Raw genomic sequence first — 13079 nt, 5'->3', positions numbered from 1 at the left:
CAAAGCCGAGGCGGAAATTTTCGCTAGGGATGCCCTCAGGAACCACCCCTTTCAAGATTTTCGACATTTTTTGGACACCCTGTAGATCGGTGGTCTGAAGCATCCGCTTTGGAGCCTATGAAATGTTTTGAGACTACCAAAGCAAAGCTACAAAAGTGGGATAGTTCAGCCAGTTTGACGATAATGCTGCACCGATAAGAGAGGAGAGGGGGAGGAGGTCGAATGCAAAGTATGCACCAGTAGCAAGTTACAAAATGTCGCGGTCCTGTGTTCCGTCTATTTTGAACGTTATTGCAGAATAGGCGTTGCTCTGATTGCGAGCGAAGGGCTAGAAATATCCATTATGCTGGATCTAACTCGGCTGTTACGTCGCAGTGTGGTGGGATTAGGGAATTTATTGGGTTCGGGTGCCCGTGCTGAAGCACTCTGCTCGTGGAAGTTTTGCAGAAAAATAACTTTGAACAATGTAATGTAAAAAAAGATAAATATAGACTATTTATTTAATTGAATTCTTAGTTATCGACTCTGTGATCTGAGAAATGTATCTGCTATCTGCTTCTTATTTGCCTCATCCAGAAGTTTTTATCTTCCTCCAGCTTCCATTTTCTTAGCCAATAGGAAAATTCGGGTCTTCCAGCTGGACGTAGATTCGTCGGGTGGCTTGTCTTCGGTTGCAGCTCGATGGTGATTGGTGTTGGAGGTGCCTCAATAATGCGCGCACGAGACTGGGGTACACGGGAGTGTGAAGGCCCGTCAAAACAAGGGTCGTGGGACCGAGCGAGAGAGAGGTCCGGAAGAGTTTTAAGAGGTCCTTGACTGAGAATTTACGACTTCCCGTCCTTGACCGATTCCAGACTTCGACTGTCTATTTATGTGAAATTGGAAAATCTCCTCCAAGAGGTTACGTGACTTTACCTAAATTCTTCGATTAGTCTCGCCCCTTGAGATTTTCGTCAAGGATCTCTGTGGAAACCTCCCGTTGTTTCCCGACTACAGCTTGTTCAGGCCGATCGACCGCATTGCTACATGATTCCTCCTCTTTAATCTCAATCTTTCCGAATTCCATAGAAACGTATGTCTTTAATTGTGCCTCTTCCATTTGTCCCTGTTCAACAGCGCTTGCTCATTTATCGCTTTCGATCAAAGCGTTCTGCACTTCGGTCTTCCTCAGCGTGTTCAGATCATCGATGTCTATATCATTGGGCAGCAAGGAAGATGTCCAAGCTGACCCTTTGAGTTTCAACGTTATGGATGTTGTCCGACAAATTGCTCTGAGATTCAAATGAATTTTGCGTCTCCATATCATGAGTACTGATCCCCTTTTCACCTAAGTTCTCCTTCCCCAGTGCTGAAGAGCCTCTGGAGTCGTTCATACTGTCGTCGCTGGAAGAGTCCAGAAGATAATTCTTGGGGTTGCTGGCAGAACTTCTCACTCGTAACGATGGTCGTCGGAATACCGTGTCTCCTTTCTCTGCTTGGGTTCCTGGGATTATATGTAGAGACGTTGTCCTCCGACGTCGATGAAAAGTTCTGAGCAAGATCATGTAATAGGATTAAAAGACTGTTCCAAAATTTATTATTTCTGGATTTAACTGGTTTTAGATGATGATTACCATCGACGTATCTGGCGTTACTGGGATAATCATTTCCTCAGTCCTCAAGTGACTTATCGCAGAAGTTTCTGGTATCAACAACTCGTCCATTGCACCAAGCACTGAGTAAACGGCCCGTACCATGCCGAATTCGACGACGCTTCCTCCTTTTAGCTCGTAATATCGACCGGACCTTAAAACAGACTGCAAACGAAATTATATTATTGTTTTCCGTTGATGAATCGAAACCAAAATTTAAATTATTTCGATGTCAGAAGGACCCATTTACTAGATAATGCGTACTGTCGTAATTGCTATTGCGCAGAGTATTGATGAACAAAGTGAAGGTTGCGATTTTTAAGTACTTTATCTGTGGCTATAATGAAATGTTCGATTTTCGAATGCAAATGTTGTTATAAAACGTTTTGATCAAGAAAATTGAAATTCATTGGCAGAACACCTTGATTGCAGTGATGGTTATTTTTATGAATAAATCTATTTTAGAAAGTTGCGTTTGTTTAACGTTACTGTTTAACATCGGACGTTTCGTATGTAACGATCTAATAACAAAGACTTATGGAACCTGTTTCGTTAGTATAACCATAAATTCAGACGAACATTGCTGGTATTTTAACAAATATACTTTTATAGATTATTTCCTGCGACTTGATAAATAAAAATTGATTTTCCCCATCCAACGTGGTTTTATGTAGAAAATGTACATCTCAAATTTTTAATCAAACCCTCACCGTGCTATACATTCTATAATTTATACTTAAATATAAATAACATTTCATTACACTGTTGAGCTTCGTTTTGTTCGAAGAATTCAAGTCGCAAATCCATGTTTCGTTGCTGTCATTTCGATCTCTGCGTGCTTCTTGGACACCGTCTGCAAAAGAAATTGATCACCTCATTATCGTAACATCACGATTTCTGGTAATTGAACTTGCACTTAAATATTAATTGTTCAATTCTTCAAACAAAGTTTCTAAACGATCGTATCCTGAACTCTTTCGCTCTATTTACTTACGATTGTTAATTTCGAAATTATCGGATAAATGACAATTATGTACGAACAGATAATTCTATGTTTAACTTGTGACTTTTTGCGCTCATGATTTTTAATCTTCGTATCTGCAAGTTTTGATTGTTATCAATGTTTATGGAAAGTTTCAGTGCAACGGTCGTCACCTTGTTATTAAACTGCATATGCAGTTACGCAATGTATATTCACAATATACAACACAAATATGTCAACTATTAACTAATGAATACCAATTTTATTGTATCTTTATTTCGAGATATTTTTTAATTCGTCAATATCTGTGCAGTCGAGTATATAAGTATGTACATAATATATACTCGTTTGAAATTGTTAATCAGTGTTGTCCAACCATAGGTACAATACCTATGTATTTCGTTTCGTTCCACAATCAAACAAAATGCTGTTGAAGTCGAGATCAATTTATTTCTATCGACCATCGGCGCATAAATCTTGTTCTATCAATTGTGGAGTCACAGAGTCAACTTAAAAAAAAGTTTCAACGACAAGCTATTTTTAGGTGTGGATAAATATTGGTTACATAAAGACAGAATTTCATATTTATCACTTTTAATGTCACCAAGTTCAAACAAGCAGTCAAAAACATTATGGATCACAAAAAATGTGATGTTTGCCGAATATGATAAAGCGCCGAATTTGAATACTTTCACCGATTTTTATCAATTGAACTACACATTTGATGTGTGCGACAACGATGCGCTGCAATATTAAATACTCTTTGATCGATCTCTCGAAACAGACAATTCAAAATATGCGGACAAAATGTACAGCCAAGATTGTTGTCGAAATTGCTTGACATCACATGTACGCACAGTCTGACGATGTAGAGTAAGACGTCTCCGTATATTCGCGACATTACAATGACAATTGCCGTTGAGAATGGGTGGGGAGCGATTTACTGATCTTGTACTCTAGATTGTGTTTCAAGAGCGAATGCAGTGCGCTTATTTGTCGCAGTTGCTTGAATGCAGTGCGCTTATCTACAAGTCAACATTAGCGTCGCGCAAAAATCGGAAGGATACGCGATAAATAAAGCAGATCGGTCCGGAATAGCTTCAGTTTAGTCGAAGATGACGAGAGCATGGCTTCTGGTGGTCCTCCTCGGATGTTTCACCTTCGGATGGACTTTGGAGACCGCGCCAAAAGTTAAAACACCCTTAGGTGGCATCAAGGGCTACCATAAGCTATCTGCCAATGGAAGACAATATCAAGCCTACGAGGGAATTCCTTACGCTTTGCCACCGATCGGAAAACTTAGATTCAAAGTAAGCAGATCAATTATTTATTAACCGCATCAATATTTAAACTTACCATGGGATAGTCTAAAGATCGTTTAAATGAATTTATACTTCGTCTACCGACAGTTACCTAACTGTCTTTCACAAGCTCTCAACCGGGGATAACGAGTTAACTTGTTTATCGGTAACTTTTCAATAGTCTATTTCAATTAGAGGATCAACGATTGAGAACTGCTCGATAAATTGTTCAAAAACGACAGCAACTTCATTTGTACACCAACATTCAGTCATCCTAAATAATATAATCGAATAAGTTTTTTAGAATTATTATCTAAAATATAATTTTGAAGGTTCAGTTATAATGGGTTTACGATGTTTACCGAATACTATGTCTATCATCACGTTCTGTTATTATTGTGATACGAACGGAATGAACTCTGAAGAACTTTTTTGACACGGTGACAAAAACATCAATAAAATGATAGAATACAAAATTAATAAAAAGTTTTATCTTAAAAAAAACTTCTGATTCAACACGTTTGAAATTGTTAAATTCTTAACTCACGCTCGAAATTCTTGTTTAAAAAGTCAATTTTCACAATCATTAAAGGCTTGTGTTCTTCCATAAAGATTTATGGAAAAACTCATTGACAATCCAACGTTTTTTCAGCCCCCTCACCGAATACCCCCATGGATCGGCGAAATTTCGGCAACGAAATTCAGCTCCCCATGCTTGCAATACTCTCAAATAGCTGACGCCACGAACGAGAGGGTAATAGGCTCCGAAGATTGTCTGTATCTAAACGTCTATGTGCCAGAACGCGACAAAGCGGCCGCGAAACCCATGCCAGTCCTCTTTTGGATTCATGGGGGAGCCTTCATGTTCGGTAGTGGAATGGACATGGGTGCTAAATTCCTCATGGACCAGGATGTAATATTTGTTACGTTCAATTACCGCCTGGGAATACTAGGTATTCAAATATACTAATCGCTAGACTGTGTCTAAATCTGCAGTCTACCAATCGCAATTTTTTCCGCTTCCAACGATTTTAAATTAAATCCTCTAATAGACACAAACTTTTCCTCGTAGGTTTCCTCAGCACAGAAGATGAAATAGTTCCTGGCAATATGGGACTGAAGGATCAGAGCATGGCTCTGAGATGGGTTTCAGAGAATATCGAATGGTTCGGCGGTGATCCAAAGAAACTGACTTTGGTGGGCTTAAGTGCTGGTGGTGCGAGTGTCCACTATCAGTATTTATCGCCTATGAGTGCTGGCCTCTTCCAAGGTAAGTCTCTGAATCAACAACTAAATAGATGTGAAATTTTTCCTTGGTTCAAAAAATCCTTTGCCATATTGCAGCTGGTATCTCCGTTAGCGGTACATCTTTCAGCTGTTGGACACAAACTGAAAACGCCTTAGAGAAAGCCCAGAAAGTTGCTGCCCTCATGGGTTGCCCCACAGCTAACAAGAGGGAGATGATTCGTTGCTTGAGATTCCGTCCATCTCGGTCTCTGGTTGCATCTACTCAAGAGTTTCAGGTGAGCGCTCTCTATTTTGTACTAAAATTTGCTATTTTAAACATATTTGTTCAACTCTAGAAATTTTATTTCAACCCGTTCACGCCATTTGGACCAGTTGTTGAAAAAGCTGGAGACGAACCGTTCATCGACCGCCCTCCTATCGAAATTGTAAACAGCGGAGACGTGCAAGATGTTCCTTGGCTCACTAGCGTGACCAGCGAAGAGGGATTGTACCCGGTTGCAGGTAAAAACAAGTTGCAAGAATCTAACGTATCTACACCTTAAGCTTGGACTTCTTTTTAACGAATCGGGTTTACAGAATTCATTGCCATACCAGAAGCTCTGAAAGCATTGGACGATAACTGGGACCTTCTCGCTCCTCATTTCCTGGATTATAATTACACTTTGCCTAAGGAGAAGCACGTCGAAGTTGCCAGGCTGATCAAACAACACTATTTTGGAACAAAGAAGATAGACGAGACAACGACGAAACCCTTAGTACAAATGGCTGGAGACAGATTCTTCGTTGTCGACAGCGAGAAAGCTGCCAGAATGCAGGCAAAAGTTAATAAGGAACCTGTATGGTATTATTATTATACTTACAGAGGTGCAACAAGTTTGAGCGACGCTATGAGTGGAACTCGCAACAACTATGGTATGTTATTTGTATACATAGAGATTACAATATCGGAGAAAGAAGTAAAATGTATCGAATCATCTGTGCACAGGTGTTAGTCATGCAGATGACGCGTACGTGGTTGTTGACACTCAATACCTGGACTCCACCACAACACCGCGTGATCTCGAGATACAACAACTTATGATAGACTTATGGGTATCGTTTGCAAATAACAGGTAAGTCCATGTAATAAATTGTATGATGGTTATGGGTAGAGAGCGGATCTTTATGCAGTGGATCTTTACTATTTTATATATAAATTACACCTACTCATTTTCGTCATGAACATTTTTCTGTGATACAGAGTTCCTGACATGGGTGGAGTAAAGTGGCCTAGACTAAATCCTAACGAAAAATCACTGGAATATTTGCACATCGCTGGACCAGACAAAATTTCCATGGACAGTAATGCTAACTTCGGACAGAAAGACTTTTGGAGTTCTATCGATTTTAATGAAAACAAATTAAGAAATACTCAGAGTAGGCAAACTCAAAGGGAAGAATTATAAAAATCTTTTATATTCTAAAAATAATGTTACTATTAATATAACTGAACTAAGAAATTATCCGAGTATAATAAACTGTGGAGCGGCACTACTTTTATATATCCTGTATTTATTATAATAAACCCGATAAATGCTGATATACTCTCGCTATAACAATAAAATACATTTATATTAAAAGTGCTAGTACGATAAAAGGATAAATATTGAAAAACTTATTTGATTGTTTAGTATGATATCGCACTAAGGGCTCCTACCAATTTTGTTAATTCCCTACTCGATTGTATAGGTGATAGAGCCAGTTTGGCGATAACGCTGCACCGAGAAGAGAGGAGCGGGGGGAGGAGATCGAATGCAAAGTACATACCAGTAGCAAGAAAAAAGAAGAAAGCATTCGGTTACACATGATGAACAAAATTTACGACATACGTGCCAGCGAAGTTATTCTTGAGAATGCTGTTTCCTGTCTGTGATATTAATTTAGGATTGCATAATGCAGTTGTTCTTCGAAAACTTCGTCGACAGTCCCAATAGCGTTCGCAAGCGTCATAAATCCCAGATTTCTCCAAGTGCTCCAAAATATGAGGTCTGAAGGTCGGAAGGTCTGTAAACCATTACGGTACACGCGTCGGGCCTGATGGAAAAATGTTAGCATCGCATTGGTATTTTAAACAATAGAGTAAACCATACAGTTTTTCTTTCTTTTTCACTCGTATCATTTTCTATGTTCTACAGTTATTCCATACCGTCAATAAAACCACAAAATACAGTTGAAATTATATCGTATTTGGTGTCATTTTAATAAGAAAAATAATGAAAAATAAACAATTCTATCATTGCCATTACATTGTGAGAACTCGTGGGCCTGTAAACTGTGCCGGCGACACGCTTGGGCCACACGATCCGTATTTCATTCTGTCCTTCTCTATGTTCGCGCTCTCGATTTAAGTCTCGGCGCGGTAGACGCTGTCATAAAAAATAGTGTCCCTACACCATCGCCTTCCGTGCAGAACACGGCTCTTGGAAACCGATTGAAGAATTACTGTATGTAAATATATTGAAATATTTCGAAGGTAATTTCAACGGCGCCGGTTGGTGCAGAGGCGCTGAAGACTTTTTGAACGTTTTTGTTTTACCTACGCCACATACGATCAAACTCGGAGTATTTTCATGTTCTTGAAGGTATCTGGCTTTGGGGTTAGAAAAAAACACAACAATTTGGTGGAACCGTTTTTGAAAATGTCGCTCGGCAGCGAACATGTTAAGACATCTAAGTATATTCGCGGCATTACAATGACGATTGCCGTTGAAAACAGGGGTGGGAAGAAATTTACTGATCTTGTACTCTAGATTGTACTATAGAGCAAATGCAGTGCGCTTATTTGTCGCCGTACTTATCTAAGTCAACATTAGCATCGCCCAAGGATCGAAAAAGTACGCGATAAATAAAGCAGACCGGTCCGAGTTGCTTCAGTTTGGTCCAAGATGACGAGAGCGTGGCTTCTCGTGGTCCTCCTCGGATGTTTCATCTTCGGATGGACTTTGGAGACCGCGCCGAAAGTTAAAACACCCTTAGGCTGCATCAAGGGCTACTGTAAGCTATCTGCCAATGGAAGACAATATCAAGCCTACGAGGGAATTCCTTACGCTTTGCCACCGATCGGAAAACTTCGATTCAAAGTAAGCAGATCAATTATTAACCGCTTGAATACTTAAACTGACCATGGGATAGTCTAAAGATCGTTTAAATGAATCTATATTTCGTCTACCGACAGTTACCTAACTGTTTCACAAGCTCTCAACCGGGGATAACGAGTTAACATGTTTATCGGTAACATTTCAATAGTCTACTTCAATTAGAAGATCAACAATTAAGAATTGCTCGATAAATTTTATCTTAAAAAAAACTTCTAATTCATCACGTTTAAAATTGTTAAATTCTTAACTCACGCTCGAAATTTTTGTTTCAAAAGTCAATTTCCACAATCATTAAAGGCTTGTGCTCGCTTCTCTTGCGAGAATTCTTCCATAAAGATTTATGGAAAAACTCATTGACAATCCAACGTTTTTTCAGCCCCCTCACCGAATATCCCCATGGATCGGCGAAATTTCGGCAACGAAATTCAGCTCCCCATGCTTGCAATACTCTCAAATAGCTGACGCCACGAACGAGAGGGTAATAGGCTCCGAAGACTGTCTGTATCTAAACGTCTATGTTCCAGAACGCGACAAAGCGGCCGCGAAAACCATGCCAGTCCTCTTTTGGATTCACGGGGGAGCCTTCATGTTCGGTAGTGGAATGGACACGGGTGCTAAATTCCTCATGGACCAGGATGTAATATTTGTTACATTGAATTACCGTCTGGGAATACTAGGTACTTAAATATACTAATCGCTAGACTGTGTCTAGGTCCGCAGTCTACCAATCGTAATTTCTTCCGTCTTCAACGATTTTATATTAAATCCTCTAATAGACGCAAACTTTTCCTCGTAGGTTTCCTCAGTACAGAAGATGAAATTGTTCCTGGCAACATGGGACTGAAGGATCAGAGCATGGCTCTGAGATGGGTTTCGGAGAATATCAGATGTTTCGGCGGTGATCCAAAGAAACTGACTTTGGTGGGCTTTAGTGCTGGTGGTGCGAGTGTCCACTATCATTATTTATCGCCTATGAGTGCTGACCTCTTCCAAGGTAAATCACTGAATCAACGACTAAATAGATCTGAAATTTTTCCTTGGTTCAAAAACTCCTCTGCCATATTGCAGCCGGTATCTCCGTTAGCGGTACATCTTTCAACTCTTGGCCACAGACTGAAAACGCCTTAGAAAAAGCCCAGAAAGTTGCTGCCCTCATGGGTTGCCCCACAGCTAACAAGATGGAGATGATACATTGCTTGAGATTCCAACCATCTCGGTCTCTGGTTGCATCTACTAAGGAGTTCCAGGTGAGTGCTCTCTATTTTGTACTAAAATTTGCTATTTTAAACATATTTGTTCGACTCTAGAAATTTTATTTCAACCCGTTCACGCCATTTGGACCAGTTGTTGAAAAAGCTGGAGACGAACCGTTCATCGACCGCCCTCCTATCGAAATTGTAAACTGCGGAGACGTGCAAGATGTTCCTTGGCTCACTAGTGTGACCAGCGAAGAGGGATTGTACCCGGTTGCAGGTAAAAATAAGTTGCAAGAATCTAACGTATCTGCACCTTAGTACGCGGTTATAGTGGAGGATCGAAGATAGCGTAGCATCAAGGAGAACTGTACGGTGCGTGTTTATAGTGGAGCGGCGGCGAGTTGAACAAAGACGGATGGTAACGAGGAACAAAGAAACTACATACTTTTTCTTTAGTATGTGTCGAAATGTTGTCACGAATGTTGATTTGTTCCTGCTGCGCTGGTCACCGCGCCTCTATTACCTGCGCTGCCTTGCTCACAGTTCTTATCACCGCTCCACTATATACAGTTGCATTTAATTACATTGGTTTGTTTCCACCGCGCTGCTCACCGCGCCGCTATCATCGATGCTCACTGCTCCACTATAACCATACCATTAAGCTTGGACTTCTTTTTCATGAATCGGGTTTACAGAATTCATTGCCATACCAGAAGCTCTGAAAGCATTGGACGATAACTGGGACCTTCTCGCTCCTCATTTCTTGGATTATAATTACACTTTGCCTAAGGAGAAGCACGTTGAAGTTGCCAGGCTGATCAAACAACACTATTTTGGAACAATGAAGATAGACGAGACAACGACGAAACCCTTAGTACATATGGCTGGAGACAGATTCTTCTTTGTTGACAGCGAGAAAGCTGCCAGAATGCAGGCAAAAGTTAATAAAAAACCTGTATGGTATTATTATTATACTTACAGAGGTTCAACAAGTTTGAGCGACGCATTGAGTGGAACTCGCAACAACTATGGTATGTTATTTGTATAGAGATAACAATATCGGAGAAAGAAAGGAGTTAAATGCATCGAATTATCTGTGCACAGGTGTTAGTCATGGAGATGACGTGTATGTGATTGTTGACACTCCACATGTGGACTCCACCACAACACTGTGTGACCTCGAGATGCAACAACTTATGATACATTTATGGGTATCGTTTGCAAATAACAGGTAAGTCTATGTAATAAATTGTATAATGGTTATGGGTAGACAGCGGATCTTTACTATTTTATATATTAATTACACCTACTCATTTTCATCATGATTGCATAAAACCTGCTGTGTAGTTATGTGCATATTTTTCTGTGATACAGAGTTCCTGACATGGGTGGAGTAATGTGGCCTAGATTAAATCCTAACAAAAAATCACTGGAATATTTGCACATCGCTGGACCAGACAATATTTTCATGGACTGTAATGATAACTTCGGACAGAAAGACTTGTGGAGTTCTATCGATTTTAATGAAAACAAATTAAGAAATACTCAGAGTGGGCAAACTCAAAGAAGGAAATTATAAAAATCTTTAATATCCTAAAAATAATGTTACTAATAATGTAACCGAACTAAGAAATTATATCAAGGTTTACAGCATCAATAAATAAATAAATTAACTAAGAAATTATACAAGTGTTATAATAAACTGTGAAGCAACACTGCTTTAAATATCCTATATTTATTATAATAAACCTGATAAATGCTAATATACTCGCTATAATAATAGAATACATTTACATGAAACTGCTAGTACTATAAAAGTATAATTATTGATAAACTTACTTGATCGTTTAGTACGATATCGCACTCAGGGTGCCTACCAATTTTGGTAATTCCCTGCTCGATTGGATAGGTGATGGAGCCAATCCTCAGTGATCCAATCTAAAATATTTTATATACATAAATCACATGTAAACAAACTCCAGAACAGTCATAAAAATAATAGAAAATTCATTTATCAAAACGATTTAAACTGAATGAAATAATATTTGATAGGCACCGAAGAGAATACAACAAATATTATAATAAAGGAAACAGTTTGTACATGTTTTTCTTTTATGTTGTGTGGCACAAAATGAGATAGTTGATGTGTCGGCGTGAAGGAATCATCATCTTCGTACACTTGCGTTGGCAAAATATCCATCACTGAACCAAATTTAATTAAACAACACAAATTGTACGTGGCTTATATGTTAACACATAAACTTATGTTTATCTTCCGAAATTAAATTGGGAGAAGATAACCTCATTTGACAAATGGAGTTAGACTAGTTAGTTATTTAGACTCATTTTACAAACAGAGTAGAAAATATGAGCACGGACATACACTGATACGACGAAAAAAATCACTTCAATTATTATAAATACGACGTTACACAAATGATACAACAAAGTATTGACGCGCTACTTCCCGCCGCATGGTGTTTGCAACTCAACGGGTGTCAACGCATGTCAACGTTCGACAAAGAAATTCTCTATAGCGTATATCGTTGTATCGTATCGTGCGCGTGCGCGTGCGCGTCTGACTCGCAAGTCACAATCAGATGAGAACCCCGACGGCACACCGGCTCGGTTTCAGCCTGGCCCCTGTGCACAAAAGGGCGCGTTTTCCGCCTGCCGAGGGCTCGAGCCCAGGGCCTGCCGGCCGGGCTAGGATTCAGCCGATTTGCAAGATTGCAAGGGTGCGGGATTCGCGTTCTCATTGCGTGATAATACAAACACGGGTTTTTTCAGTAGTCAAAAACGCCAAATAAAGGTCAATCTAGGCAGCAATCGCCCTCAAAGGTCTTATTTATTAACTTATTATACTTTTGTCGGTAACAAGGGAGACTGCTACGCATTTGCAAAGTACTGCCACATTGATGCGACCCGCCCTGTGTCGCGCATGCGCGAGAAAAGTTGGGCCCAATCGAAGCACTGATTGGCCACATTAGTGTGATACCGTGCTGCCCTCTCAAAAACAGGCTGAATCCCAGCCCGGCCGTCAGGCTCTGGGCTCGAGCCCCCGGCAGGTGAAAATCGCGCCCTTTTGTGCACAGGGGCCAGGCTAAATCGTCCTGATTTGGTCTCAACGCTGAGCCAAGCATTGCGTTAGCCCGTAACGTGTCGGGCTGGGGCTCGGCTAGCTGGGTCCGGCGGTGGGCTCGGGCAGACTGTGCTGTCGGGGAAAGTTCTCATCTTGCATCAACAAGCATTTGAAATTTGAATTTTCCCAAAATTATTGATAACGAACTTATATATAGTTTACTGTTATAAAATCGACTCGGTACTATACATATAGGGAAGGCAAAGGAAAGAGTGGATTTTGGGAAGGAAATGGAAAGATGAAGGGGTAATATCTGTAATTGTCAGGAAGAACGCTTTTCAGTAAGAACTATTTTCGAGATATTGCAGTTTTATGCTTTGATATAGGACATCGGTTAAATTGCATTAGTTTTTGAGCCTTTCGGATTTGTTGTCATGGCTTTTTTCTGGTAAATACGTAAATCCTATAGTATAAAAACTCACAGTTTTTGAAATTGCGACAT

The 13079-nt window shown here is 40.0% G+C and overlaps 3 protein-coding genes and 1 pseudogene across 8 annotated transcripts; 2 read left to right on the top strand and 2 right to left on the bottom strand.

Moving 5' to 3' along the window:
* Nucleotides 1-467: 467 nt before the first annotated feature.
* On the bottom strand, nt 468-1703 carry LOC143211191 (uncharacterized; annotated as a pseudogene). Its single transcript, XR_013009410.1, has 2 exons — nt 1614-1703; nt 468-1530 (listed from the first exon to the last, which is right to left on the bottom strand). The product of XR_013009410.1 is annotated as an uncharacterized LOC143211191 (transcript).
* LOC143212753 (uncharacterized) lies at nt 1616-12028 on the bottom strand. 3 transcript variants are annotated; one of them, XR_013009760.1, is made up of 5 exons: nt 11597-12028; nt 11335-11433; nt 7031-7235; nt 2393-2484; nt 1616-1796 (listed from the first exon to the last, which is right to left on the bottom strand). XR_013009760.1 is itself a non-coding variant. In XM_076431880.1 (4 exons), exons 1-3 carry the CDS (start codon nt 11693-11695, stop codon nt 2422-2424), a joined length of 261 nt encoding a protein of 86 aa, XP_076287995.1. In that variant the 5' UTR covers nt 11696-12016; the 3' UTR covers nt 1616-1796; nt 2393-2421. The 3 variants fall into 3 exon arrangements, 2 of the variants coding, with proteins under 2 accessions (XP_076287995.1, XP_076287983.1); XM_076431880.1 differs by lacking the exon at nt 7031-7235 and having other exon boundaries at nt 11597-12016; XM_076431868.1 differs by lacking the exons at nt 1616-1796; nt 2393-2484 and having other exon boundaries at nt 3632-7235.
* LOC143212680 (carboxylic ester hydrolase-like) lies at nt 3729-6703 on the top strand. Its single transcript, XM_076431695.1, has 8 exons — nt 3729-3923; nt 4567-4867; nt 4987-5184; nt 5259-5437; nt 5498-5663; nt 5739-6074; nt 6148-6274; nt 6403-6703. Exons 1-8 carry the CDS (start codon nt 3729-3731, stop codon nt 6605-6607), a joined length of 1707 nt encoding a protein of 568 aa, XP_076287810.1. The 3' UTR covers nt 6608-6703.
* LOC143212667 (carboxylic ester hydrolase-like) lies at nt 7608-11833 on the top strand. Of its 3 annotated transcripts, none has more exons than XM_076431661.1 (9): nt 7608-8281; nt 8676-8976; nt 9096-9293; nt 9368-9546; nt 9607-9772; nt 10191-10526; nt 10600-10726; nt 10870-11054; nt 11766-11833. In XM_076431661.1, exons 1-9 carry the CDS (start codon nt 8087-8089, stop codon nt 11816-11818), a joined length of 1740 nt encoding a protein of 579 aa, XP_076287776.1. In that variant the 5' UTR covers nt 7608-8086; the 3' UTR covers nt 11819-11833. The 3 variants fall into 3 exon arrangements, with proteins under 3 accessions (XP_076287776.1, XP_076287786.1, XP_076287795.1); XM_076431680.1 differs by having other exon boundaries at nt 8142-8281; nt 8824-8976; XM_076431671.1 differs by lacking the exon at nt 11766-11833 and having other exon boundaries at nt 7611-8281; nt 10870-11258.
* Nucleotides 12029-13079: the final 1051 nt, after the last annotated feature.

This window comes from Lasioglossum baleicum, chromosome 1 (genome assembly GCF_051020765.1).
Source record: "Lasioglossum baleicum chromosome 1, iyLasBale1, whole genome shotgun sequence".
Lineage (NCBI taxonomy): Eukaryota > Metazoa > Arthropoda > Insecta > Hymenoptera > Halictidae > Lasioglossum > Lasioglossum baleicum.
The sequence above is the reverse complement of the archived record's forward strand: the minus strand, read 5'-3'. Positions and strand labels throughout refer to the sequence as shown.

Bases quoted from the DNA above. Each gene is read 5' to 3' on its own strand.
- LOC143212667 (XM_076431661.1), top strand. From the start codon at position 8,087: ATGACGAGAGCGTGGCTTCTCGTGGTCCTCCTCGGATGTTTCATCTTC. The intron at 10,727-10,869 runs GTAAGTCTATGT...TCTGTGATACAG, and splicing joins GTATCGTTTGCAAATAACAG to AGTTCCTGACATGGGTGGAG. The intron at 11,055-11,765 runs CTCAAAGAAGGA...AAACTTATGTTT, and splicing joins AAATACTCAGAGTGGGCAAA to ATCTTCCGAAATTAAATTGG.
- LOC143212753 (XM_076431868.1), bottom strand. From the start codon at position 11,695: ATGGATATTTTGCCAACGCAAGTGTACGAAGATGATGATTCCTTCACG. The intron at 11,434-11,596 runs GTACAAACTGTT...AAAATATTTTAG, and splicing joins ACAACATAAAAGAAAAACAT to ATTGGATCACTGAGGATTGG. The intron at 7,236-11,334 runs GTAAGTTTATCA...TTTTTCCATCAG, and splicing joins ATATCGTACTAAACGATCAA to GCCCGACGCGTGTACCGTAA.
- LOC143212680 (XM_076431695.1), top strand. From the start codon at position 3,729: ATGACGAGAGCATGGCTTCTGGTGGTCCTCCTCGGATGTTTCACCTTC. The intron at 5,664-5,738 runs GTAAAAACAAGT...TCGGGTTTACAG, and splicing joins GGGATTGTACCCGGTTGCAG to AATTCATTGCCATACCAGAA. The intron at 6,075-6,147 runs GTATGTTATTTG...ATCTGTGCACAG, and splicing joins TGGAACTCGCAACAACTATG to GTGTTAGTCATGCAGATGAC.